Consider the following 26,727-nt stretch of genomic DNA (forward strand, 5'->3'; position numbering starts at 1 on the left):
GCAATCTGTATGCACTTTTCCTTAGTTTTAATGTATCTCGAGTTGGATTTGAGCGGTTGCGGCAGAATATGCGATGCTTAAGGATTTGTATAAATAGTTAGGCAAAGAGTGCATTCAAAATCAATCTTAATTTTCCTTTACCCATTTGTTCTTTGAATTTGAAACGAATTTGTCACAGATACATGCATACATACATATATCTCCTTAAGATCTGGTGAGCAGAGAAACCCGATTTTAGTTTCTTTGAACATTATTGCAATTCAATTGGGATAATTTCATTGACGATAACCAAAATCTATACTATACTATATGTTATAAGTGTATTAATAAAAAGAAAACAAGAAAACCCCAAAACAAAACCAGGGTAAATGAAAACTGTTTGATCTTAGGAAATTTAAGGAAGGCCTTACCTGCCATGAATTTCGGTCACACTAAACTTTATGTTGAAGGATCATCAATCCATCCAACTTTGATCCAACTGTACGTACATACAACAAGTACCAAGAGTTAAAATTAGGTAACACACCACTGTAGAAAATTGATCTACCAATCGTATGAAGTTATAATTTAAGGGCTGAGAATCCTAACTAGCTGGGTATATTAAGCGGAATATGAAAATCGAGGAAAATGTTTTAACAATGATGGTATATTTGGAAAATGAGGTATGTTTTTGAGGGGCGTGCGGTATATTTGATCGATAACTGCTCGGTCACACTGTACGCGCCCCACAAATAAACATTGCAAAATACCGTACAAAACATCTCCGCATCCCGCGCTTATAATTACTTTTATGGCGCATCAGCAGCAACAAAGACGACGCCCCACCACGGCCCACAGAGCCAACAAAAGACATCAGCAGGAAAGCCGCCGACACTATATTAGCAGCTAACACTGGCACACATCATTACGTTTAAACAAATAGCTTGCCTCCATTTTGCATAGTCTTGTGCTAAAGCTCTCCATTGATTTATTGGATCAAGCAGTGGAACCTCCTCGAGATATTGCCTATTGCCAGCTGTTGTGAGAGCAGAGAGGTACAGAAAGAGAACGAGAGAGAAAAGTGAATTTTGTGCCGGTCAACGTCCTGCGGCGAGGTGAAGGTGAGCGAAAGGACATCGCGCCTACCGGCTTCCCTCTCCCACGCACACGCATACAAACGCTCCCACGTACACACGCGCTTTGGTCTAAAGTGCTTTCCACCACATTTCGGCAGAAAACAAAGTTCTTCAAGATAAGAGAAGACCGGTAAATAACCACAACAGCGTAATCAGAGGTCGCCCCCCGCAACCGCAAACTACAACCAGTAAGCACTCAATCCCCCCGCGAAGCCACAACACACACACACACACGAAATGCGGCTGTTCCCGGTTCGCCTCTCGTCCGCCTCGTCCTCGATGGCGAGCCTGGCCAAAATGCTCGACTTCTACTCGGGCTTCAACCCATCGCCGCTATCCATCAAACAGTTTATGGACTTTGGTGAGTGTTATTAAATATTAATTATTCAATGTGTTTTGTTTAGACACGTAGTCCACGTTGACACGTTCCGCTTTGATCGTATCCGATTTACCTTCCCTTCACTATTGCATAATCGATACTACTGGAACAAAGCAGAAATTATTTCTTCCAAACAAATATTTCTCTTATAGACTTCTAGAACCTGAAAGATTTTCCTCGTTTATGTTTAAAGTTTTGTGGCTAAACTGCGCAACGTTCCCGTTATCTAATGCCCAATTGAATTGTCAATTAAGCAGCTTTTTATTCGTTCTCAGCAAACTGTTGATTGTGCCGGGCGGGGGAGAGCGGTACAGAGAGGGAGGCGCTCAAACAATTGAATACTCAGTTCTGTTCAGTTCAACACGGCCCCCGCACCCGCTGCCCGCTGCCTGTTGAACGGGACGGAAGTTAGAATGAGTCAAGTTGTTGTCTCTGAATATATAAACATGTTTTGGCGATGAAATTCTAGCGCTGGGAAATCAGTTTTCCTGCCCCCATAAAATGTATGGCACGTGGCCTTCAATGACGTTTCAATGTCAGGCAGGCGACTCTGCTATCCCTAAACAATATGGTTACTCCCTTCTAAGCCTCACCATAAACCTGCCCCAACAAGCGAAACAACCCAGAAAGAGCTCGAACACACAAATACACACACACAAACACGCGCACACTGCTACAAAGCCAGCAGCTGGAGTGTCTTTCATAGCATTCAGGCCTTGTTTGCTCGCGTGTTTAAGGTTCTTTCCACAGTGTTCTTGGGGCCTCTAGCTGCCGGCTGCTGCCTCGACATAAATGGCAACTGACTTGCACAGAAAGTCAAAGCCACTTGGCTGGAAAATGAAAATAGCAAGATGGAAGGCTCTTCGCTGGCCCTGCAGAACGATTCTAAAAATACCCTTGCAAATATTATTGTAGTCCAGAATAAGCAGAGTTCTTTTTTTATGATAAACGAGTAATATAAGTGAATATATATGTTGTTTTACACCTGCAGAAAAAATTAAGCGGTTCCAAACATTGCTGACTGGAATGTTCTGGAATGACTGGAATGGTCCTTCCCTCTGCAAGGGTATTCAAAAAACTTGACGGGCCAAGGGGCTTGGTTTTGGGTTCAGGATACTGTGCTATTATCATCTATATTTAGACCCAAACAAGAGGCTCTTGTTTTTATCTCTTTTCACATGCCTGCGTTTGTGTTCTTTAAAAGGCAGTACTTGCTTTGAATGACTTCAATGAAGGGATTCCATTCCTTTTCTTTTTATAAATTAGTTAGTTCTCCTGCACAAGGTTGTTCCCCCACTATACACACCCTTTAACTAGTAAAATTAATAACTAATAAGCGCCTGGCCGGCCCATACTTGAACTTTGAGCCCAGGCGCCAGATAAGGTTTGTTTGTGTTCCATTTGTTTTTGTAGTCAACTGTACCCAATAATTAATTGTGGTGTACTTTAGTGGCTTTACTGCCCGTCCCGTGCCCCACATATACACTGGCTCATAAACTGGGAGTAATTTGGGTTTATATCTATAGATTGGGTGGCAATGTTATTAGTTTATACTTGAATCGATCTGTTTGTCAGTCCCATCACATACACATACATAGTTAGTATATACGAATAATTCAGGTGAGCCATCGATTAACGCCTCCTGGTCTCTGTTTCCATTCTTTCGAACCTGATCTAAGTGTACTGAATCAGGTTCGAGATCTGATGTGCTCAATTTGGACAAGGGTACGAAAATTCACGTCTGCTGACGGGCCCCATTTACACTGCCCCTTTTCTTTTTGAGGGGGGGAGCCTGCTATCGCAAAATGTTTATGGGGAGAATTTATACTAGAAAGATTTTGTTGTGGCTAATATCTGAAGGTTAGTTCGTGCTATCAATGGAAAATCTTAACATAAACATAGGTATAATATAATGGGGGCCGGAATTTTCTCTGAGAGTGATATCTATTGGCAAGGCCCAAGTTGATCATGTGACAATTGGCTGCGTGGGCAACACACAATTTGGTCTCTAAAAAAATATTATTTTTTATATTTTTTGTCATGTGCATAAACGTAAAATATTGTATAATGGAAATTTGTTGATGGATCAGAGCATACAGTGACCGTATTGGGCAAAGTCCAGGATGGTGTCGGCTCTTTTTAACCTACCCACAATTTGGACTTTGTTTTGGCCAGACGAAAAGACAACACTCCACAGATCTCACGGCTAGGACTTTGAACCAGCTAGAACAAAAACATCGAAAATATATGTGAATACATAATATAAACGGCAGACGTCAACAGTTACCGAAAAAGTGTGCACCACGAAGCGAAATAAATACGTAGTCGTTTCCACACGCGCCGTAGTTTGTCCGGGGCGAATGTGAGTCAAGTATACCCGAAATAATGTGACAGAGAGGATAGGCGAGGAGACTCGCACTAAATTGATCCAAATTGAATGCGGAATGATGATGAGTAGGAGCTGATGCAATAGATGAAAGGGATTATCAGGCAAAGTAGATGAAAGGAAAGGCCGGCAAACTGCTGTTGAACCTGATGTAGAGAGTGAGATAGCTGGTCAAAGAGAGGGTCAGTGAAAGAGCGAGGTGTGTCGTCGGCTGCTGCTTCAACATGTTGCTTCCTTCCCTTTCCTTCCTAATGTAATTGCATTTATCGCATTGATAAAGTAAAGTGTCAAGGCTAAGGAAAGTGGGGGAACACAGGGACAAATTGAATTGCATTTCTTGCAGCGGAGGGGAGAACGAGCTTCCGTGGTACATAATTTAATGCACCAGTGATGATTGAATTCCAGCAAAGTAAGGAATTTTCCAAGCGATAATGGGAGATTGAATGTAAGCCAATTTTCAATTCAAATCTCTGCCCTCCCTCTAGATACTAAATGCGAGCTAAGCTTTCAATTTACCGTTGCCATCACGCAACCATTTTTCGAGTGGAAGCTTCTGATTTATATGGCACTCTGGACTGAGGCAATTATCCAACTGTGCAAATGCATATAGTATAAATGATTAATTCGCTTAATACGTTTTCAATTTCCCGCCGATGAAAGTGAGGGTGAGTGGGCCTTATCTTCAGAATTAAAGTGAGTGGCAATGCATCGCAGTGCCAGACGGGGCAGACAAGTTGATCGAGAGAGCTTTGTCTGTATGTTAATTTGGCTTTGACGACAACAATCAAGAAAGTGGTAGAGACAGAGACAGTAATCAAGAAGCAGAGAGATACAGATAGGGCGAACCATAAACAAACAAATAAGCAAGCAAGAAGGTGAGACAGATATGGAGAGCTGCAAACAAACATCTATAAAAGAGAGAACAGAAAAATGGCAAACAAGCAAACAAAAACAACTCATCGAAAAGCTTTATTTTGAGGTCATATCAGCAATCAGTAACTAGCGGGGTAGACTAGTGGAAGTGCGGGAAGTGGAAGTGAACGCGTGTGTTCGATCACCTCACTCTTCAACACAGCTGTATCTCTCTCTCTCTCTCTCTCCACCATTGTTTGATGTGCCTCTCTCCATCTTTGCCTACGTTTCGGGCAGCTTCTGGCAAGTTCTTTCTCTTGGAATCTTGGCGATGTTTTTTTTCAGTTTTTATATCATAAAGTTAAAAAAATATGTATGTACATATGTACACATATTCCGATTTTTACTGTGAGAACGTACGATCTGATAGGATATCAAAAGCGTTGGCCCCCTAATCTGGCCGTCTTCTTGTTGTTTCCGATTTGTTTTTCGGCCCAGTCCATCAGGTTATCGCTTCTCTTCCCGTATTATTTGGTATACGATTAATAACTCGTTTTATTGATTCTGTTTTGTTGGCCTGTTCGTTACAATTGCCTCATCAACGGGGCGGCTCGAGTCCAATTTATGCTTTAGTGTGTACGCGGCTATACATATCCCATTTGAGTATCAAATCTTATATAGTATAGCTTTTGTTTTGTTTTCGTTGCGGGTTTCGAATTTCAATTAAGTGCGACTAATTTTCTGAATGTGCCAATTATCAGTATACATTTTGATGACTCTGGGGCACAATAATCATTAATGAAACAAAAATACCTAAATGCAATTCAAAATATGCCCACAGAAATGGGGGCGTGTCTGACTGGCAGCCGGTCAAGGCCCCTTCGAAAGTTCGTTTTTGTTGAACGTTATCAGTTGTCTGTACGTACGCCTCAATCGGCTGTTTCGTTTGCTTCTTTTTGTTACGAAACTGTTGACAATGGACAAACAAGCAGAAACAGAGAGAAACACACGCACACACACATACAGACAGAGAGAGAGAGATATAGTATTGAAAACAAATAAGAACAAAAGGGAATGCAAAATACTTGACGAGGGCAAAGTTTTCTGTGGTTTATTTTGTTAATTTCTTTGCCTCGAGAGCTTTGAACTTAGGAGGAGCTGAGCTGACTCGCCTTTATAAACATATATGTACCTTATTCATACATAATTTTAGTACATTTGTACCCAAATTGTACTGGTATGTACATATGTAATTTGAGGAAATTGATAATTAATTCAATTGATTTAAGCAAAGGTTCTATTAGTGGCCAAGGCTTATTATTTTTCTTCCATTCTGATCATTTTGCTGCACATATAAAAATGCAGTGTAATGAGTATGTAAACTAATCATATAGAGTCAATAATATAATATAAACTGATTGCTAGTTTCGTTTCGCTGTGATGAACTGAGGCATGAGTCTGTCATTTGCAAGCTCGTGATCAATGCACATGAAACGTGGCTGTATTGATAAGACATCGCCGTACAAACAATACTGTGTACCATAGATCTTGCACTTATAATTTCGACTTTTATAATCTCTATTGTTGTTTACTTTCCAAATCAGGTCAAAATGCCTGCGAGAAAAAGTCGTTCATATTTCTGCGAAAGGAGCTGCCGGTGCGATTGGCCAATATTATGAAGGAGATTGCCCTTCTGCCGGACAATCTGCTGCACACCAGATCGGTCAGCGAGGTGAGCTCCTGGTACGTGAAGAGCTTCGAGGAGGTGCTGGAGTACGAGAAGGCCGATCCCACACACGACAATTTGCACAAGTGAGTCAGCAGATCTTCCGATTTTTTCAGGCCAAGATTTTAATGGTTTGAATGCTTGTTTCAGGTTTGTGCATCATCTGGATCTCATTAGGAATCGGCACAACGATGTGGTGCAGACGATGGCCCAGGGCGTCATTGAAATGAAGGAGAACGAGGGCGGTACGGTAGATGCGCCCACCGAGAGCTCCATACAGTACTTTCTCGACCGGCTGTACATGTCTCGCATCAGCATCCGGATGCTGATCAACCAGCACAGTGAGTAGTCGAGATCACCATCAAGATGATTGATCCACTCAACCTTGTCCTTGCATTTCTGCAGCTCTGCTCTTTGGAGCGAATCCCCACTCGGGTGGCCGGCATATCGGCTGCCTGGACCCAGCCTGTGACCTGTCGGACGTGGTGCGCGATGCGTATGAGAACGCCCGCTTCCTCTGTGATCAATATTATCTGACGAGCCCAGCGCTGGAGATCCAGGAGCATAGCAGCGAGCCGGAGGGTAACCTGCCCATCCGCACTGTGTACGTGCCATCGCATTTGTATTACATGCTCTTCGAGCTCTTCAAGAACTCCATGAGAGCGGTGGTGGAGCATCACAATAATGACAACTGCGACACCCTGCCGCCCCTCAAGGTGGCCATCTGTCGCGGCCAGGAAGACATCTGCGTGAAGATCTCCGATCAGGGCGGCGGCATTCCGCGCTCCCAAACGGACCAGCTATTCAAGTACATGTACAGCACGGCTCCGCAGCCATCCAAGTCGGATTTGCACACGGTTCCTTTGGCCGGCTATGGGTACGGTCTGCCCATATCCCGCCTCTATGCACGCTACTTCCATGGCGACATTGTGCTGCTCTCGTGCGAGGGCTTCGGCACAGATGCCATTATCTATCTGAAGGTCTGCAAAATATACTTCTGCTTGTTATCTGAATATATATATTAATTATGTCTCTGCTTCCAGGCTCTGTCCGATGAGGCCAACGAGCTACTGCCCATCTTCAACAAGACGAGCTCGAAGTTCTATCGCGCGACGGTGCCTACGGGCGACTGGTCCAATCAGGTAAAATACCCCAAAAAGAAGAAGACGAACGCCGTCAGCCAGTAGGCGAGTGATAATGCCAAAAGAAATCGCCTGGCTGTGTAAAAAGTTTGCCCCATCCTGCACCAATCCAATCCAAACCGAACAGAACCCGAACAGCAGCACCCGTAATCGCCTCCAACCCAAAACTCGATCAAGTGAAAAGTGTTTATTTATTTTGTATGTTCATGTTAATGTTAAATACGACCCTTTTTTTGTATGTACCATTTTCCCTTTCATCCCACTGTTGTGATTGTTTAACTTTTATCCAGTTTTTGTCATTTTAACATTTGACATTCCACAAACATTTTATTCACTCCGAAGAAGCTGGGCCCAAGTTCTGTTTTATTTTCGCGGAGACGATTGGAGCGGCAAATACGGTTACATTGGCTTTTATAATTACGTTTCTAGCAATTAAACACGATCTACAAGATATATTTACATATATATACACACATATATACACAAGCACTCAAACAGAAAAAAGATGTTATGAGAAAATTTACGAAAGTAGCTATAATTTGTGGATTTTATTTAGGCAAGAGCCCCAAACTGCATGCAAAAACAAATTATACAATATATTTCTCTTTTGGAGCACACTATTTAAATGTATATGTTAAGTGATGAAAGTTTTAAAGAAATAAACTGTTGAAATTATATATACACACGGAAATACAACAACACCGATTCCTTATGTTTCTGTTTGTGTTTATTGTTTGGTTTTAAAATTAATGTTTCGAAAGTAGGATACAGATCCTGGGCAACATCTTCAGTTACTCCCGTGTTCTCATTATTTCCCTTAATAACAATTGATTCCAAACTAAAGAAATTGCTTGCTATTTTGATTGTTTTTGGTTTGCCTGTACTTCAATTATTATTCTGCTCATAAATAATTTCTTTTTTTTAGAACTTTTCCAATCGTTGGCGTTATATTTATGGTTTTTTGAAAAATCTATAAACCTCTTTGGAATTAAACCAAAACTGATCAATAGTAACACCCACTACCCGAGCTTAGAATCGATATTCTTTGGCCTTATGAAACTCTTTGATTTTCTAGAGCTCGGATATGAATGCCAGACAGCTGTCGGCCACCATACCGAAACGCTACAATGACTTTGTCCAGGATGCTTAAGGCGATTTCACGCACGCAAACTGCTAACAGCTACTCAGGTTAAGGACTTACACATATGACACATGATTCAGGAACAACACAGTTGGATATACAAGGACAGGCATAACGTAGATGTTTTCACTAGCTCTAGGCAAAAACATTCCCAAACTGCAGCAGCAGCAACAGCAAAAGAAGAGAAGCCATCAATCTCTACAAAAAAGTGCTCGTACTCGTACTCGTATTCATGGCAGTAACGTTAGTAAAGTTTTCGTGTTGTTTTCAAAAACGATGGTAAATAAATAAAGCAAAATTCGTTAAAGATCAACAGTCGAGGCGATGGAAGTTTTCTTTTAGGCACTACATTTTATTCTTTACATACACAATAATAATAGTAATAATAATAATAATAATAATTTTCTATATTGCATCGATAACATTAAATATTGTTCATTTGCTGTGCTATACAATAATCGGTTCTCATTCGTTTGGGCTTCTCTTTACAATTATTTTATACAAGTTCTCACATTTAGTTTTAGTTTTAGTTTTATCGCTTTTTCACATTATCACTCTTTAACATTGTTCGCTCGACCTTCATTTAGACTACTTTTCGACAACAGCAACAAATGGGATGATGTTTGTTTTACTCTTTGTTTTTCCTTTGATTTGATCTCTCCAGCTCGGCTAATAATCATATTTATAATTACAATAATAATAGTGGGAAAATCATCATCATAATAATGCAATATAAAATCGACAAAAATCAATGATAATAAATACAATACAATACAAATATATATATTAACAATAATACACATTCTATAATTCGAGTTGGAATGCGTGCGAATCGGAGAAACATTTAGGGGGAAATGTTTGAAACGGATAAGGTTAACGGATAACGATTAAACATCCATCCCATGGGATTAACTGAAATTGCTTTTCCCTGGTGAAATGGCCTTGATAGCACTTCCTTCATATCTACTTCCGCAAGGGATCCAAACTCTCCAGCGAGAAGTCGTCGATGTTCAGCTGATTTTGCTGCAAAAGCGGAAAAACATTCCAATGAATTTGCTATTTTGTGGGGGATGTCAAGAACTCACCTTAAATATGGTCGGGCCATTGCTCATCTCAAAGGGATCCGAGCCGAATAGATCCGTGTTGCCATTCAGCCCATTGCTAGTTGTCACCGAGGTGCTGCGCCTGGGTGCAGCAATCTTTGGCGGCGGTGCCACTGCAATGACAAATTATCCAGTTATAAGTTATACATTTAAGGAATATTTTTCAAACCTACATAAAGGCGGCGTTATGTTTAGCTCGCTGGAGAAGCCACTGCTGTTCATGCTGATGCTGTTGGTGCTGTTTATTAATAAGCTGCTATTGGTAATGTTGTTGTTGTTGGTGCTGTTGCTGTTGGTGTTGTTGTTCTGCAACTTGTGATCGTTGTTGTTGAAGAAGAGTTGCTGGCCAAAGCTCTTGGGTGGCTCGAAGCCAAACAAATCATTGCTGATAGCATTGCGGCCATTGCTGCCATGGCTATCCTGTGTGGACTCTTCCGCGCGTGGATCGAAATCGCTGTCCGAGTCGGAGTTCAGCAGCAGCTCATCCATCTTCTGGCTGTTGCTCTTGCCGCTGATGCTGATCTGGCTAGACAGATTGTTCCGAGGCGGCACAATGGGCAAGAAGGAGCTGGGCGACGTGGAGTGTACCGATGCCGTCGTGGAAATTGTGTCAATCAGCAGCTTATCCTCGTCTGCAACACGGTTAGACAATGAATTAAAAGATTCTGTCGCATTTAATTTAAGCTTACCCAGCTTGCCGTTGCTCAGAGCCTCGCCGCTGGCATCGATTCCATTCTGCAGCTCACTGGAAGGTGGCACCTCCAGAATATCCTTGATGCCCAGTTTAAAGAGCATGGCATCCAGCTCGGCCTTTGGCAATTTTGAGGATAATTCACTCAGTCGCTCCTTGTACAGGGAAACTGTTTGCTGCAGATAATTGATCTGCTGCTGCGCCTTGCTCAGATTTGTCTTCTCGGTGCTGTCCATGTACTTTCTGTAGGCAAAAAACGAATCTCAGTTAAGTTGAAGCTACTCGAATAATTGTTGAGGCCAGAGCCAATCTCACCTGTAGGCCAAATCGAAGGCTTGGCCGATGGTCAGCGTTATGTCCGAGGCCAATTTGTTCGAAATGAAGACAAAGCACTCGTGGCTCTCCTCGGTTTTGGGGCTACCGCTGCCATTGGTGTGGCCATTTGAGGTTGTCGTCAACTCGCCCTCCCGTGTCTTGACCGTTTTGGCAATGAAGCTGAAGAACTTCTTGACACCCTTCTCGTCCGCACAATACGAGATATTGTACAGCGGAAACTGGTGCAGAATCTTGTGGGTGCGCGGCTCCTGGATGGCCACCCCCTTGATGCTGATGGTTATCTCGAGCTTCGTAAACTTCTCCTGGGTGCCCGTGGCCGCCTTCTTCATTTGCTGCGCAAACTGCAGTTTCCTTATGGCTTCCTTGACCACCTCGATGCCCTTGGGTTGGTCCACGCTCAGGTTACCAAAGAACTGCACAAAGAAAGACAAAGAGAGACAATGAATCGGTGTCAGCTGGAGGTCGTCACACTTGGATCTCTGATCTCACTGCATTTTACTCTCACCTTGACTAGATAGACCGCATGTCCGCTGATGAGCTGCTCGGGCGTGTGCAGCCAGTTGCGCTTGCCGCTTTTCGACTCGCTTTTAGAGTCGCCACCGTTGCTGCTGCCGCTGTTGTTGTTTCCGCTGGTGATGCTGCCCTCGTTGACGGTGTCCTTGTCCTTGTCCTGCTGTTGCTGCTTGCTGCTATTTTGCTTATTCCAGAACTTCAGCTGCGCCATCTTGGCAGCCGTCTTGCTGCCCCCGGTGCTTCCACTGCTGTTTGCTGGCTGATAAGGCATCGTCGTCGTTGGCGTCGTCTTTGTCTTTCGAAGCTGCAATCGGAAAAATGATATTCAATTTAAACTTTGACCAGCGCCGATTTTCACATTCATCCCATCATCTCCGTCTTATTTTATTTAAAATTGAATTCCAGCTGTCGCCAGAGCTGAATGATGTATGCTGGCTGCTGTCTGCTGTACTGCTAATTATTGTTATACAACCAACTGAATCTAAATGTATTCTTTTGGCTAATTGCAAATCGTGTTTGCGATGCAGAGAGAGAGAGAAAGAGAGAGGAGAGAAGTCTCTAGGGGGGGGTCACTGAGCGGCAGAGAAAGACACGAATGTGAGGGAGCTGGGGCTTAGGTGCAGCCTCATGTAAGCCAAACCCACACTGTCAACTACGTCAGCGGCAAACCTGTTGCTGGGAGGCAGTGGCACCACCAGGCAGGCAGCCATCAGCTGTCGCCATCAATGCACTTGGACCTGGACATATCCCATACAAGTACATATGTACATAAATGAGTACTTGTTCAGTGTATTTACAGTACGTTTCAAAGCTGGGAAATCACTAAAGTTAAGAACAAAGTCGCAGATAGACACCATCAGATGCTTCGTAAATGAGATTGTATCCCACCTTTGTTATTGAATATCGATGCTTATCGCTTTGAGTCACGAACCGGATAAGAATCATGCTCTTATACGTTTTACACTTTTGTTTATTAAAATAATAACTTGAACTGTGTCGAATACAATTATCAGGGGGAATTTTGTATTAATTCCAAGAAACAGACAAGACAATTTCAATTGCAATTGAATCTTTTTGTAGATTTTTGTTGAATTATTTCCGGTTTATCGCTAGTAAAATATAATAATTGATTTTTAAATGAAATTCGAGATTTCGATTGTTTCCGGGAATCCAATGGATCCACTCGTTTCCCATTCGATTTATTCTTAAAATTATTGTAAGAAGTGTTCCTCAAAGCAATAGGGAAATGCCCTGCAGTTTTGAAACGGACTGTCTGCACGTACAGGTAAGTTCATATGCACATTTGGATGTCATTGTGTCTGCCGCCAAGACAATAAGGCAAAAGTTTTTCAGTGAAAAAACGAAAAAAAAGCAGAATTAGAACAAAGTCGCAAAGCTCGCTTTTGGATCAAAGTCACACCTTGGGGACGGACGCGAGATGTTTTTTGTGGGTTCCCTCTCGTGCAATTCTCACATTTCGTGCCGTCTCATAATTAAGAAAAATCTTGCAAAATTTAATGAAGCTTTTGTGTTATTGTTTTTTGTTGCTATTTCTTTTTTTCTGTGATTGTTTCATGCAGGCTCACATACGGATTTGTGTGTGTACACATATATTTCTTAAGTTTGATTTATTTTGGAGTTGCTAGCGGCATTGAGGAGGGGCAGCCAGAGCAGAGTGTGCGGATGGCGGTGGCATTAGGCAATCACAAAAGCGAAAGCTAAATTGGCCAAAAACGGCCAGAGACGACGACTGCGGGCTCTACGATGACGACAGCGACCGATGGCGGGCTATAAAATACAAAAATTCGAAAATAGCACTACGCCAGAGCTTACAGAGCTCCTAGTAAAAACAAACGTTTCGAATCGAATACCCTGTGCAATTGTGCGCAATTATGGCGGGAGGAGTAGGCACGAAAAAAAACTGAAGCTAAGCAGCAGCAACATTTTCAAACGACGAACAAAAGATAATGTCGACAACTAAACCGCAAAGCACACAGCATACATAAGTACTGGGGTACACAATCTACAAGTGTACAAATGTATGCACACATTATATTTAAGAGATGTCGCGGAAGTCATTCTTGACGTCGCATGTAGATGATTCTCCTCCCCTACATCACAACAATCCTTCTCATCCCGCATCGTTTGGAATGCAGACAGCGTAGGAAAACACACAAAAATAAAGCTTGATATGGCGGCATGGCATCAATAAGTGAGTGCTGGAATGAGCTAAATTAATACTGATAATGTAACAAGAGCTTCTTGACACTAATCTTCCACTTTTATGGGGATGTTACACAGAATGGGAGACATGTACATACATACCATACATACTGTATGCAACAATGAGTTTCAAATTGTCAAACTTACATAAATTATCTAAATATGTAGATGTATTAGATTGTCTAACAACCAAGTAAAATTTTAATTAATTTCTGACAGTTTTTTTACTTTACACTCTGAATTCTAAAACCCTAATATCGCTATTCCTAAGAAAGCTAGATTTCAGTTTTAAAAAGCTATGCAGTCATCACTGAATACCGCAGAGGGAGATTAGACAACGGCAGAGTCGTTAAGTACATCCAATATGTAAATGGCGGTACGAGAATATGCCCGAACATGCTCTGAAGTGGGGCCAGTGGGGTGAACGGCAGGTGGAGGCGGATTGTACTCAAATCCAATTGGACCTGCGCTGTGCACTGACTGTGAAATGATTGTGAACCATTTTCGCTTCTCTCCAGCGTTTCAATCGCTTGTCAGTCATATATTTTATGCACAGCTCTCTGCTGATGTGTTTATGGGTATTTTCTTTCCTTTCCTGCTGAGCAGACACTTTCTTTGGAGCTTCTTTGGGCAACCAACCACACTGGTGGCACAAGCACTCTTCAACAGGTGTTTGCTTTTCGTGGACAGCGACTGTAGAGCATTGCACAAGGCCAGCCAGCAAGTCAGCTAGCAGCAACAACAAACTGAAGAGAGCGGCTTTTTTATGGCAAACTTTCATAATTAGGCAAAGGGGGAAGCGGGGGGCTCTGCGTGTTGTTTGCTTTTGTGCGTGACTATTTGTTTGCAGCAATTACGGGAATGTGTTGCAAGATGGCCATGCAGAAAAAACACACAAGAGATTTCATTGAGCAGCACACTGACACACAAATGCTAATTTTTTAATAATCATTGTATTTGGAGAGTAACTACAGGGGCACTTTTGCTTTTCTTTTACAGCTAACCACAGGTTTAGATCAGCCACAACACGCATACCGTAAATCTCAACAGTCGCAAAGGAGGAGCACAGTTACAAGTGTATTTCACCGCTATTTCTAGAGCGCCACGGCGCCAATCACATACGTACACGACGGGAGACAGCTGCGGACTACACAACAAAAAAGCCCAGCTCCAAGTTTTTCAAGTCGTTTCGTTTAATTCACTTGCACTCGGACACACACACACACTCAAAAGGGGGGAACATGGTATAACTATTTAAGGTTAGCTCATTCCGCTCTACGATCTAGATACGCTTCCAAAGCAACGCTACTACAAGAGGTCGCCCCACCTTATAAAGCTATACCATGGGAGCGCCAGAGAAATAAACAACTTTTCAAATCAAACACTATGAGAGCAACAGTGAGCAGATGAGTGCATTTTTTAGTTTTAATGGTTTTAAGTAGTTTTAAACAAATTCCCAGTTAAACAAAGACATCAGTGATGCACTCTGCAGTTTCTCGCTCTCTACTTCTCTCTTCCGCCCACTCACTGATCGGCGCTCTCTCTACTCTCTCTTTCTCTCTCCCTCTCTCATGACCTGCCTTTCGTTAATGACTCTGCAGAAAATGACGTGTAAGACAAACAAACGTTTAGTTTTTTATAGACGCAAATCCCAAGGAAATTTATCTTTTGAGCGCGGATTTAGTTGCACACTTACTTTAGTTACTTGTTAAACAATTTTCGCTAGTTTCACTCGTTTAAAAATCTGGAAATCTTGGTTTCGTTGTGGTTGCCTTGTCCGTTGATTGAAGAAATTAGTGCAATTGATGCGATGATGGTGCTCTGCGGACGGCACAGATTTTTTATAGTTACACGGACACGCGACGGACGCTCACGGCAATGGCTTCACGGCGGTGGGCAAGGATGCTGCGGGAATGCTGGAAAGGTGGCCTGGCACGGTAAGGCAAGAAGGTGCGGCGACGCAAGCGGCTTGTCGTCTCTTTGTAATGAAAAAAAAAACCGTTTAGTTTTTGCGCGCGCTCTCTAGTCGCGTCCCTCTCTTCTCGTTTTTTCTATTAGCGAACGAACTGCGCAAATTTACGATAACAGCAACCGCAGCAGCAACAGCAACAACAACCACATCTACTACAACAACAATGCGATGTGGAATATCCTCAGCACCTTCACGGTCCGCTGGTTTGTTTTCGATCGCGCCGTCTGCCAAGAGACTGCGGGACTTGATTTTACCAAAATACTGACGGGGCTCTTTCGCCATGGCACGCCAGGGCTACACAATTCTGGCTCTCCTCAGGCACGAAAGACTTGAATGCAGTTGGACAAGAGAAGCCAGATCGAAGCAGTAGTTGCTTTTACTATGAGAGCGAAGCGACTTACACCAGCCCTGGTAGGCAATGTAAAACTTGTTATTGAACCCGAGAATGGGCTAGCTGTACACTCAAATGCTCTACATCGTATGCATTTTCGAAGATGTACCGAGAATAAAACTGTTTGTTTTAAATAACGTACATTTGTTTCCTAATGGTATTTATGTAATATGATGTAAAGGGGGGAAATATTTACTTTTAATACGTCAAGTAAAGATCAAAGATTAAATCCAATATACAGACATTTAGATGTTCATTCTCTCACATGCCCACACGTTTCCAGCGTAGGAGATTAAGCGTAGTTTTCTCTTTTGCGGTCGGAGCTGCGGACTCACTCACACAGGCAGGCGCGGATTTGAGAAAACATATGTCCGCATCGGTGTGTGTAAGTGTGGATATGTCTGCTTGTTTACCTGTTGCTGCTTGTGAATTGTTTTACATTTAGCCAGAAAAAGGTTTTACTTCCACAATTAAGAGAACATATGGACCCAGCTCCAGATTCTCCATTTAAATGGTTTCGACAAATTAATATTGCACCGACAGGTGGGCACAAAGAATGCACAAATAAGCAAAAAACAAAACGAAATGGTCTACATGTGTATTTGTGTGTATGTGTATGTAACATTAGTTTGACGCAAAGACAAAGACCAGGCTCAAAGACAATATTGTCGTTGTTATTGCTGCTTCTGGCAGCCGCAAAAGAAGAAGAAGAAACCAAAAACAAGATAGTAAATCTAGCTGTGGGAGCCGAAGCTTTCGATACCCTTTTAGATTGATCTTCGTTAACCTATTATGTATGAAATAAGAGCGGAATTTAAGTAAAGTTTGACTGACGTTTGGTCGGCGGCGGAGGCTGATCGAGAATGCCAAACATCTGCTCAAAACAATATCACTTCTTGCAAGGAAGGGTATGCAAATATTATTTTCGTGATACGTAATTTCTGGTGCTGTGTGATCGGTTGGAATTGCAATGGAACTGGTTTCCTCAGTCAACCGTATAATGTACGACGAGGATTTCGATTATTTGTTAGCCATATCATTTGCTATCGCTGTAGCCTTTTGTTGACGCTGCTCTTGCTATTGTTTTGGTGCATGCCGTGCATTTTTCCAGCACACATTTTTCCTTTTCTACATTTTGCCACATTTTGACTGCTGTTGGGTTAAGGCTCCCCCAAAAACCGGCTTTGTGTGTAAGAGTGTGCGTACCAGTGGCTGTGTATGTGTGCCAACGGCATCCAACTGCAGTCGGCGTCGGAGTACGGAGCAATGCAATGGAGCTGAGAGCCAAGCACTGTGGAACGGATTTCATTGCAGAGGGGAAATGAAGCCAACAACGAAAATTGTTTGGCAATTAAAATATGTTTGCAGAGATCTAAGGCAAAACCTAGTACGGTCTAGGAAATTTTCTTTACCTGGCTCGACTTATCTCCCACTGTGCCGCTCTTCTGGTTTTACAAGGCCTGTGTCTTATCGCTTCCATCTACATACCTGCGATATTTGCACTGATTCACACACTCCACTCTCTTAAACTACTCTTTCTCTCTCTCCCTCTAACTCTGTTACTCTCAAGCTGCACGCATTTACAAAAGCAACTTACACTGCATGCATGTATTGGCCATTTACAGTTAGAGGCCGCTCACAGTGATGTGGATGCTGCAGCTACTGATTTTATTGGCATTTTCTCTCTCGCTGCAGCTTTATTACAAGTTGCTTTTCCGCCGGCCAAAATAAGAACTTGCATTTTGTTTTTATTAAGTTATTTCCTAACTCTGTTGCCACAGTTCACAAAGTGACTCAGATCATGATCATGTGGGGGGCGTCCAATCTCTATACAGTAAACCAAACGCCCCCTGAAAAGAATGTGATATTATTAGTATAATTAATATATGGGTATTTCATATTGCAATTGCATTTTGATTGGCGTATTTTTATAATCATTATCTTTGCCTGCCGTCGCCAAGGGGGCGTTGACAGCGTCGCAGCCCTCTCCGTAGGAAACACGCGGGCTTTTGTTTTAAATCAAGTTTCGTCGCGCATGACTTTATCTCTGCTTTGTTTTCATCATCGTCTCTGTGTTTTCGTCTTTGGCGACGAGTTCAAAGGCCCAATTAACCAAATAAATGCATAAAACCAGAAAAAGGCATTGCAAGCCTTCTTGAGGAGGGGTGTGATGGGGTGTAGCCAATACCCGGTACTCGCGGAATACAAGGCTATGCATATACATAGAAATATGTACATACATATATATTTACTTCCATACATTGGTATGTGTGTACATCTGTATGTGTGTATTTGTGTAAACAAAACTCTTGGGTGTCTACAAAAGATGGAAAGAAAGGCATGATCCGGCATCCAAACAAGTCCACAATTCATTGTAGGGGGTATCCAACAGTCGAGTACTGATTATTCCCAGATCAGATTATTTTTGTGGCAAAATGTCATTAAATGGTATTGTAAATATTTGTGTGCAGCGATCAAATGGCAGCCGAAGCCAGTTACCAGCAATTCTTTTGGGTCTGGGCTGGTAGAAACGTGCTGGTATTTTTCAAAACCGCCGCAATCATTGAAATTGTGAGCTTGAGCCTGTCTGCTTGCCTGCCTCTATGTATGCGGTGAGTTGGGGTGGAGGGGAGTGGCAGATTCAGCCCCGTGTCATCAGCATAATTTACGTGCCGGTGCTCGAGCGGAGGAACAGTCACGTTTTTGATTCACGCTTAATTCCAAATGTACGGCTCTTATCATACGGAAAACGAGTGAGCCGAGAGGCACCCTGTGCTGAAAAACGATCTCTGGGGGCGCTTTAGCATTGATGGATCTTATCAGTACCCAACACCACCCTGAACGCCCCTTACTCACTTACATACATTGTATGTGCATACATACATACATACATACATCACATTTCAAGTAATTCAATTATTTTGTATATTATTTTCAATGTGCAACAAAAGCGACAACAACGACACATGTGTATGTAGATAGCCAGCATGGAACACTGGCACCGACTGGCACTGGCAATTACACTAGTAAACAGCAAGAAAAAACGCGGACAGCAAACTCACATTATTTGATTGACTTTGGACTCCAAAAATATTTAATGAAATATGTTTTTTATATAGACCGGTTTCGAAAAAAAATAATATCAATGAAAAAAAAACTTTAAATCAGGAAAAAAAGGATGAATTTGTTGACCACTGTTATTCTGCTTCGTCGCCGCACGCCTATTGAGAGAGCGAGATGGCGAAACTTCCGCTTCGCTGCGGAGCAACGGAAAAGGGAATGTTGCAAAGAAACGTGTGGCGAAAGTTTATGGTTTTTATTTTAAGGATTTTCTAGGAAAAAAAAAATTGCGGAACAGCTTACAAAAAAAATGAAAAACCAGTAAACAACTCAAATGCCAACAAATGAAATTTAAAATTACCAAATTCTGGCGCCACAATGATTATAACTAGGTGGCAGCACACTCCAATCAGCTGTTAGAATAATCGATTTATTTGAGTGCTGTGAAGTGGAAGCGCTGTGACCTTTTTCAGCACTAGTTTTGGAGTAACCAAATATTTTCGCTATAGTTTTTTTTAATAATTTCGTGTGTGAAAAAGGAATATTATTGATTTTTTATTGCATTTAATGCATTTGAAGACTGGGACACACCTCAGCCCCCATAAAACGTGCATGCCCCCCGTAGCAAGACGAAAAGTCGTGGAAAAGTTTTGTTTACCTTTTTTCGATATCTATCCCAGAGTTCTGCTCCTACACCTGTGTTGGTGTGAACGCGTGCGACTGTGTGTGCGTGCGAGTGTTGTGTGTGCAAAAATGCAACCGAAAATCGAATAGATGTGCCTCAGCAAGGTTTTTGTTAATTCTGAAATTGTGAAAAAGCCAGGCACATGGAAAATGTGCCCGATGCCAGCTGCAGCGCCTCTTCCCTGAAACTCCAGCGGCAGCAAAGTAAGTGCCAATAGGCCCTGCACCCCGAACAAATACCCTTCCCCATCCTCAGTACTGTGTGTGTGTCACAATCTGCGTTTGTTCTTGTTTTGTCGACCTGATAGCCGTTTAGTGTGCTTCGATTACGCTGTTAACGTATTGGTTTTCCAATTAGTTTTGTTTTACTTTGCTTTGCTTTATTCGCACTGGGGGGCGGGTGGTTGGGGGTCCCGTTAACCCATTGGCGTCAGGTGTTTCGCATTTCGCTTTTATTTTCATTCGTACAGAATATGTGTCATGACTAGGAGGATATTTAAATAGTGCTTACTTATAACTAGCGCTCACAATTGATTGCTCATTAATAATATGCATTATGTGCATACATTCCTTTACTCCATTGCAAAATTCCTTTGGTTCAAATCAGCTGCTTTGTGTAGCTCGATCTGGCAACCTTTTGGCATCTGAAAATTACGCTGCGGATTTCAACCGTTATATTTATGGCTATCATCAATTAACTTAATTATTTACAAGTTGTTAACATAGCCCCCATTCGAAAGCAAGAACTAAATATAGTTGATGGATTGCGAAAATAACCAGACACTGAATCACTGAGACAGCTGAGATCTAGATCATACTTTGCTTAGGTGAGGGGAGGTTACATATAAAATATAATAATCTTTCTGGCTTCCATCATCTCCCCCCGTCTATTGCCAGACGGCACACTGTCATTTTCTTTTTCTTAACCCCCTTTGCTGGCTGCAATCTTTGGACAAACATCTATTGACATATTTATCGAACTCCTGCCAAAAATGTTGCCTGGCAGATCTAACGCTCTTTTGATTTATGCTTCTAATAAAAATTCAATAGACTTGCAATTTGTCGTGTTGCACAGCAACCCAACCACCCAAGGCACATTGGCACAGACCACACATATATTAGGTTGGAAATGTGGACGATTCTAAACAAAAGCTAGATCCGCACACTTTTGGCGCCTTCACGTACCACTGTGCAAGTGCGCGAGGGCCCATCAAAAGCCGCGACGAACGCAAAAATATGCGAAACTTCAGCACAACGGAAAAGTGTTTTATGTGTGACGCGGACTCTGGGCCGGGCCCTATTCTCTGCTCCTCTGGTTCGTATTTGTTTGCTCCATGGCCTATGGTCTATAGTCCCCGCCATACATTACAATGAAGTATGTGCGCCTGGATGAATGGGCCACTGCTACTGGGTTCCGGGTTCGGGTCGGGTCTGGCTCTGGCACTGCCACTGGCTCTGGCGACCTTTCCACACAGACATATGTAGAGACGGCAGAGAGACGGGAGGAACAGGATGGCAGGAGACAGACACTCGTCCACGTTGATCAAATGGTGGGTCCCATGTGTGTGTGTGTTTGTGTCCCACCCAAGTAGAAAGAAGACTAGCGGGCAGGGGGCAGCAGGAACAGCAGCTGAAGGCGGCTAATTATGACCCGCACGTTTTTTCGAAAACAAACAGTCACAGTGGGCCAAGAATGGTATGGTGAAGGGTGAGGGGTGAACGGTGTGCCGGACGGACACGGGCATAAAGGCCGGACAAGTGTTTAGGCTACATTTTCAAATGTTTCCGGCGCGCACTTTACGTTTCGTGTCTGTTGTCGCCTTTCAGCCTTGAGGAGAGTCTATATTTGGCAACGCATGTAAGCCTCTGGGCCCCCTTGCAACCCAAACCACCCCACCCCGAACACAGTGTCAGCCCCGCCATTACTTTCTACCCCTGTGCTCTGTTTTGTTTGTTTGTTTGTTTGTTGCACTTTTATTGCGTTTTGGCTGGGGCCCTGCCTGCCTGCCTGCCTGCCAGCCTGCCTGCCTGCCAGCCTGCCTGCCTGTGCTAAGTAGTCCTCTTACGTAGTCGCAAGTCCTTCGTACCAGCCATAAACATGTCGTCTTTCGCTTGATTTAGCGCCAGTTGCCCCACAACAACCCACACCACACCCCACCCCACCCCACCCCACCACGCATTGTTAGCCAACAAAATGTTTTGTGTGTGTGTGTGTGTGTGTGTGTGTGAGTGTGTGTCTAAGCCACTGACCGCTCAACATTTGCCAGGACTCGGCTGGCCCTGGGAAAGTGCAACAATGGCCAACTCTTGGCCACGCCGCCCATCGTCTGTCATATTTCGGACGTTCCGCACGCTCCGCACGTTTCTGTCGATTTCTAATGCCATATTTCTCCAGTATTCGATCCCCAAACCGATCCCTTTGACTCGCCAGTCATAAATCTTGTTTGCGGTTATGAAGTGTGCAGTTTCCATTCAATCTGCATACAATAGAAGCCTTTCCGGGCGAGGGGCTTGTCAGCTTTTGGGGTCAGCGACAGTTCAAATCGCATTTTAATCTTTTGTCTCTTCTGCTTTCCAGCTCAAATCAAAGCCAAAAATGTCCTAATCAGATCCCAGAGCAGTGGCAAGCTAAGCAGAAATGAGGCTGGCACCACAACAACAACAACAACAACAACAACATCAGCAACAAGCACAAAAGCCACAGCGAGGACTCTCAAGATCGGGGCCATGCAACAAAAGCAGCTACAGCCACCAAATGGAGTCAACACCAGCAACATTATCCTTTTGCGGGGCACGCGCAACGAGAACGGTCAGATCATTATCCAGAACAAGCAGGACATTCTCACCCTTCTCAACGAGCAGCAGCAGCAGCAGCAGCAGGACAAGGCCGCCCAGGCGTCCACAGCCATTACGCTCAATCAACTGCCAACGACCACCACAGTGGCTCGCAAGACGATTGTTCAGAGCTCGGGCAGCACCACCAGCACCAGCTCCACCATATCCATTGTGGCCAGCAGCAGCAGCAGCAGCACCAGCAGCGCTGGTGTTGGCAAGGATACAGTCAGCAACACGATCCTGCTGCAGACGCCCATCAATGCCAGTCAGCTGGAGAGCGTGCTGAAGGCGCAGGAGCGAACGAAACAGGCCAACGGCAACCAGACCAAGCTCATAGAGAGGCCCTTCCTGCTGAAGCATGTAAGTAGAGATCACTTCACGCGGAATGGACTCACACATTGAACGTTCTTTCCACTGTGTAGGCCTCGCGAAGCCTCAGCTCGGAGAGCAATGGGGATGGCAAATCACCGTTCGTGCTGCAGACGCTCAAGCGACTGGAGAAGTCACAATCCATTTTGGTCATACGCAACTCCACATCTGGCAGCACTTCCTCCATGACCGTTTCGCCGCCTGTGAACGTATCGGCGGCTACCACTTCAGCGAATGTTTTGAGCGTGACACGCACTTCAAAGGCGGCCAAGGGCATGCCTGGAGCGCTACACAAGCTCAAGGCGGCAGCGACAGCAGCAGCAGCAGCGAGAGTAGGAGCAGGAGCAGGCACGGTAGCAGCACCATCCACCTCTTCGGCAGGCACAACGATACTGAGGCTAGGCAAAAGCTCCACCACATTGGCCATTAATGGTACTGGGGGCAGCAAGCTGGAGGCAGCAACAACCACAACGTCAACAGCAAATAAATTGTCCAACACGGTGACATCGGAGCAGCAGCAGCAGCAGCAGCAGCAACAATCGACAACAGCGCAAACGAATGTGCCACTTGGGAACGGTAAGTCTCTGGGATTTGCCAAGCGTTTCCTCAATGAATTTCAAATGCGGTGCATAAATTTGTTAGGGAGGATGTCCAGCAGGTGTGGCAGGGTCAGCTGCAGGTGCAGGTGCATTTGCATCCAGGCCTGCCAAACGAATTTCTGGCGCAGTCTCTTTTGGGAAGATATCCACGCTTTTGTTTGCACAAAATTCAACCAGGCCGGCCATTCCTTTGTGGCCATTTCCTACGATATTTTGTGTTAGTTTAAAGGGTCAGGCGAAATTTTCGCTGATTTTGGAGGAGGTCGCTGGTCCCACTCTGTAAACTCTCCCAGTGTACGTGGCATGCCTAACAATTATTCAATTAAATCGTGAAACGTCTTGAGCGACCCTCAGGGCCGGACTGCACTCAGCTGTGAATGGACGATGCTCATTGCCCATTGATTTTCACACCCGTCATCAGCTCTATCTCTAGACTGAATGACTTCCAGGGGGACTTCCCCCCGGGTCCGTCCCATTTGTTTCGTTGCTGGCCAGGGCAAAACAAACAGCGAACAAAACAACAAACTCCCCACCGCTCCAGAGGTTCCAGTGTTCATTAGCGATGTGTGCGCTGAGTAACAAGTTACAAGCAAGTTTTACAAGCATCCTGGCGAGTGGGGAGAGTGGGGCTCCACTGATTTGCTTTGCCTCCAAGAAGGAACAAATCAATTCGCTTGAGCGTGGAGTGCTTAAGACTCTCTCAATGACTTCCAGACTTGGTAGCAATTGAAAGTTTCTCTTGGCTCTAACTTGTGAAATTAAATATTTTTTTTTTGTATTTGTTCACTCATTCTGATCGGCCTTTCAAGACTTCTTTCTGGTAACCATCGATCTGTAAATGCATTTGTAATTTTATCAGTGGCTAGAAAAATCTATTTTAATGATTCACATGCCAGCTGGCATCAGCCACACATTTTGGCAGCGTCTAATAAATGCTCGAAACGATTCTTCTTCGTAAAGAGATCCCTGCGCCGATTAGCCAAGTGACAACTTGACAACGACGGCCAGCCAGCCAGCCAGCCAGCCATGGCCTGGGGGCCATTGAGCAAATGTGCTGATGTTCACAGAAATACGGTAGTTCGACTGGCTTAAGGAGGAGTAGGAGATGTTGATTATCGCACTCGATACATGAGTGTCCGCCAATTGTGCTGACGGGGTTGGAACACAGAAGTGGCAGCAGCCAAAACGAAGAAGTGGCCAAGGCATAAGTGATTTTTAGGCCAGATTCAAGGCACCAGAGTCTCTTGCCCTCTGTGTGGGGGTGACATATTGAAAAGCTCAAGTATTGCTGATGTTTCAATTGCACGAGAGACCCCAGACTGGTGCCCCCACTCTGCCTTCTCTCTCTCTCATGCATACTCGTATGTGGTATGTTGAATGCAGACATTTGAAAGATCCTTATCTGATTTGCCTGTTAAACAAATCCAAAAGCAAAGCACACACAAAATATATATATAGAGGGAGAGAGCAAGAGAAGGACAGGGAAACTCTGGCTCCGCTAGCATTTTATTGATAAAACTTTAGCCAGCTCTGAATTTAAAATATTTTAATTTAGTTTGTCTTTAGTTTTTCGCTATATCATGGCCATTAGCTGAAAGGCGGCCAACCTTCAAAAAAAATACAAATAAAACCACGTGATTTGCCTCTGGGTGAGTTATTCTCTATCAGCATAATGTTTTTTGATTTGTTTCTTTTTTTTGTTTTGTTTGAATGGGAAAGAAAATTAAACAAATTACCCCCCACACACACACACACACACACACACATGGGTGGAATTTGAGAGATACTTTTGCATGCAAGACCCATCATATGTTGAATCCAAATCGTTGGGGGGGGCAGAAAAGCTCGACTTAAGGATACCGATCGTTACAGATTTCAATATATTTATATTATAAATATTTTTATGACAAAAAATAATACTGGTAATGATCATACAAAGATGATTAAGAGCAAGCCCAGGAGATCTTATTATTATCTCATGTAGTTACTGCTCCTAAAGGGAAATTCGCCTTCATTACTTTTGAATTTGCTTTGGACAGAGTTATGGATGTAGTCGAAATCTATCCTATCCTTTACTCTCTTTACAAATTCATTTTAGAATCACCGTTAGACTCTACGTTCTACTGGGTACAACAACCAAAAAAATTACAAACCGTATAAAAAAAAAACCGTTACAATTTGTTCACTTCTTTTTGTGCACTTTTCTTCGAAAATCCTTTCGGTGCCGGACCTGGGCCCAGGCCATGTGCCTTGTGTGCTTCATTATCATTATTTGGCCTGCACCTCTGCTTCGCTTCTGTCTCTCTCTCCCTATGGCTCGCCCTCCCTTCGCCACTGTCTCTGCGCGTCTATCTCTTTCCTTGAGCACATAATTGCCAAGAGAAATAAAAAAGTTTGCGCTTTGTTTTGCACAAAACTTTTGCATTTCCGTTGTTATGAAACTTGAGCGCGCGTCCAAAGCGTATAAAAAGAGAAGGCGAAAATACAAAAAAGAAGTGATTGCGAGCGGAGTGAGTGGAAAAAAGTGGCAAAAAAGAAATCTTTTCGTGTGAGTTAAATTGCAAAATATGATGGCCGGCGCCTGGTACCACTTCACACACACACACACACACACACACACACACTCAGGCAGCCTTGATAGAGAGTCGGCAGCGGGGGTGCTAGTTGGCTCTGTAGGTGGCTAATTAGATAACACTGTGCCTAATTTGACGCTGCCACGCCTACGGCAATACTGGCGTTCTTTTCGCTTGTTTTCAACTGTGCCGGATCCCTGTGCACGTCCATCCCGCTCCCACTCTACCACTTTTTGTTTGATTATTGTGTCAAATTTCTATGAGTGCGAGTGTGTTTTTTTTTTTGTTTTAGGCCGTATGCCATGCCCTGATTTGCTTTGACCATTTGTGCCGCACCAAGATAATCTTTTTTCACTGGTTTTATCATTCTAATCACACATTAAAATGCCTAATTTGCGAGCCTATTTGATTTAGAGTGTACACAGAGGGTTTCACCATTAGGGGCATTGGATTGTCCAGACTGGATTTGATAGTATAGCTTCCAATCATTAATGCTGTTAACTTTTAATGATGGAATACTCTTTCAGTTGGTATGATTTCGCATGACGTACGCCGTTCAAAGTTGATTGATTTCATTTGAGATCTATCTTCTCAAACAATGGACAGTTAAAATGCTCACCTAAGCGGAACTTCGGTC

The 26,727-nt window shown here is 43.5% G+C and overlaps 3 protein-coding genes across 11 annotated transcripts in view; 2 read left to right on the forward strand and 1 right to left on the reverse strand.

The window, feature by feature from the left end:
- Nucleotides 1–701: 701 nt before the first annotated feature.
- LOC117578887 (pyruvate dehydrogenase (acetyl-transferring) kinase, mitochondrial) lies at nucleotides 702–8,920 on the forward strand. Of its 2 annotated transcripts, XM_034264686.1 has the most exons (6): nucleotides 702–1,476; nucleotides 6,337–6,544; nucleotides 6,609–6,799; nucleotides 6,864–7,438; nucleotides 7,502–7,600; nucleotides 8,676–8,920. In XM_034264686.1, exons 1-6 carry the CDS (start codon nucleotides 1,353–1,355, stop codon nucleotides 8,748–8,750), a joined length of 1,272 nt encoding a protein of 423 aa, XP_034120577.1. In that variant the 5' UTR covers nucleotides 702–1,352; the 3' UTR covers nucleotides 8,751–8,920. The 2 variants fall into 2 exon arrangements, with proteins under 2 accessions (XP_034120577.1, XP_034120576.1); XM_034264685.1 differs by lacking the exon at nucleotides 8,676–8,920 and having other exon boundaries at nucleotides 703–1,476; nucleotides 7,502–8,286.
- Nucleotides 8,921–9,165: 245 nt separating this feature from the next.
- On the reverse strand, nucleotides 9,166–15,808 carry LOC117578886 (PTB domain-containing adapter protein ced-6). Of its 3 annotated transcripts, none has more exons than XM_034264684.1 (7): nucleotides 15,304–15,808; nucleotides 11,377–11,688; nucleotides 10,851–11,284; nucleotides 10,534–10,778; nucleotides 10,018–10,476; nucleotides 9,827–9,957; nucleotides 9,166–9,764 (listed from the first exon to the last, which is right to left on the reverse strand). In XM_034264684.1, the coding sequence occupies exons 2-7, from the start codon at nucleotides 11,653–11,655 to the stop codon at nucleotides 9,705–9,707; spliced, it is 1,608 nt and encodes a 535-aa protein (XP_034120575.1). In that variant the 5' UTR covers nucleotides 11,656–11,688; nucleotides 15,304–15,808; the 3' UTR covers nucleotides 9,166–9,704. The 3 variants fall into 3 exon arrangements, with proteins under 3 accessions (XP_034120575.1, XP_034120574.1, XP_034120573.1); XM_034264683.1 differs by lacking the exon at nucleotides 15,304–15,808 and adding an exon at nucleotides 14,643–14,778; XM_034264682.1 differs by lacking the exon at nucleotides 15,304–15,808 and having other exon boundaries at nucleotides 10,543–10,778.
- A 3,692-nt stretch (nucleotides 15,809–19,500) lies between these two features.
- LOC117582536 overlaps nucleotides 19,501–26,727 on the forward strand; it is a 36,217-nt gene continuing 28,990 nt past the window's right edge. For 4 of the 6 annotated variants that reach the window (XM_034270554.1, XM_034270623.1, XM_034270469.1 and 1 more), the window contains exons 1-3: nucleotides 19,502–19,918; nucleotides 22,293–22,909; nucleotides 22,972–23,494. In XM_034270554.1, the coding sequence (XP_034126445.1) occupies nucleotides 19,858–19,918; nucleotides 22,293–22,909; nucleotides 22,972–23,494 (1,201 nt within the window). In that variant the 5' untranslated portion in view covers nucleotides 19,502–19,857. Of the gene's footprint in view, nucleotides 19,919–22,292; nucleotides 22,910–22,971; nucleotides 23,495–26,727 lie in introns of all 6 variants that reach the window. The other 2 variants (XM_034270798.1, XM_034270384.1) reach the window with 2 other exon arrangements.

The sequence above is a fragment of the Drosophila guanche genome, unplaced genomic scaffold (genome assembly GCF_900245975.1).
Source record: "Drosophila guanche unplaced genomic scaffold, DGUA_6, whole genome shotgun sequence".
Taxonomy (NCBI): domain Eukaryota; kingdom Metazoa; phylum Arthropoda; class Insecta; order Diptera; family Drosophilidae; genus Drosophila; species Drosophila guanche.

Bases quoted from the DNA above. Each gene is read 5' to 3' on its own strand.
- LOC117578886 (XM_034264684.1), bottom strand. From the start codon at position 11,655: ATGCCTTATCAGCCAGCAAACAGCAGTGGAAGCACCGGGGGCAGCAAG. The intron at 10,477-10,533 runs GTAAGCTTAAAT...ACCGTGTTGCAG, and splicing joins TCTGAGCAACGGCAAGCTGG to ACGAGGATAAGCTGCTGATT. The intron at 9,958-10,017 runs GTAGGTTTGAAA...TTGTCATTGCAG, and splicing joins AAACATAACGCCGCCTTTAT to TGGCACCGCCGCCAAAGATT.
- LOC117578887 (XM_034264686.1), top strand. From the start codon at position 1,353: ATGCGGCTGTTCCCGGTTCGCCTCTCGTCCGCCTCGTCCTCGATGGCG. The intron at 6,545-6,608 runs GTGAGTCAGCAG...TGCTTGTTTCAG, and splicing joins ACACACGACAATTTGCACAA to GTTTGTGCATCATCTGGATC. The intron at 6,800-6,863 runs GTGAGTAGTCGA...GCATTTCTGCAG, and splicing joins GATGCTGATCAACCAGCACA to CTCTGCTCTTTGGAGCGAAT.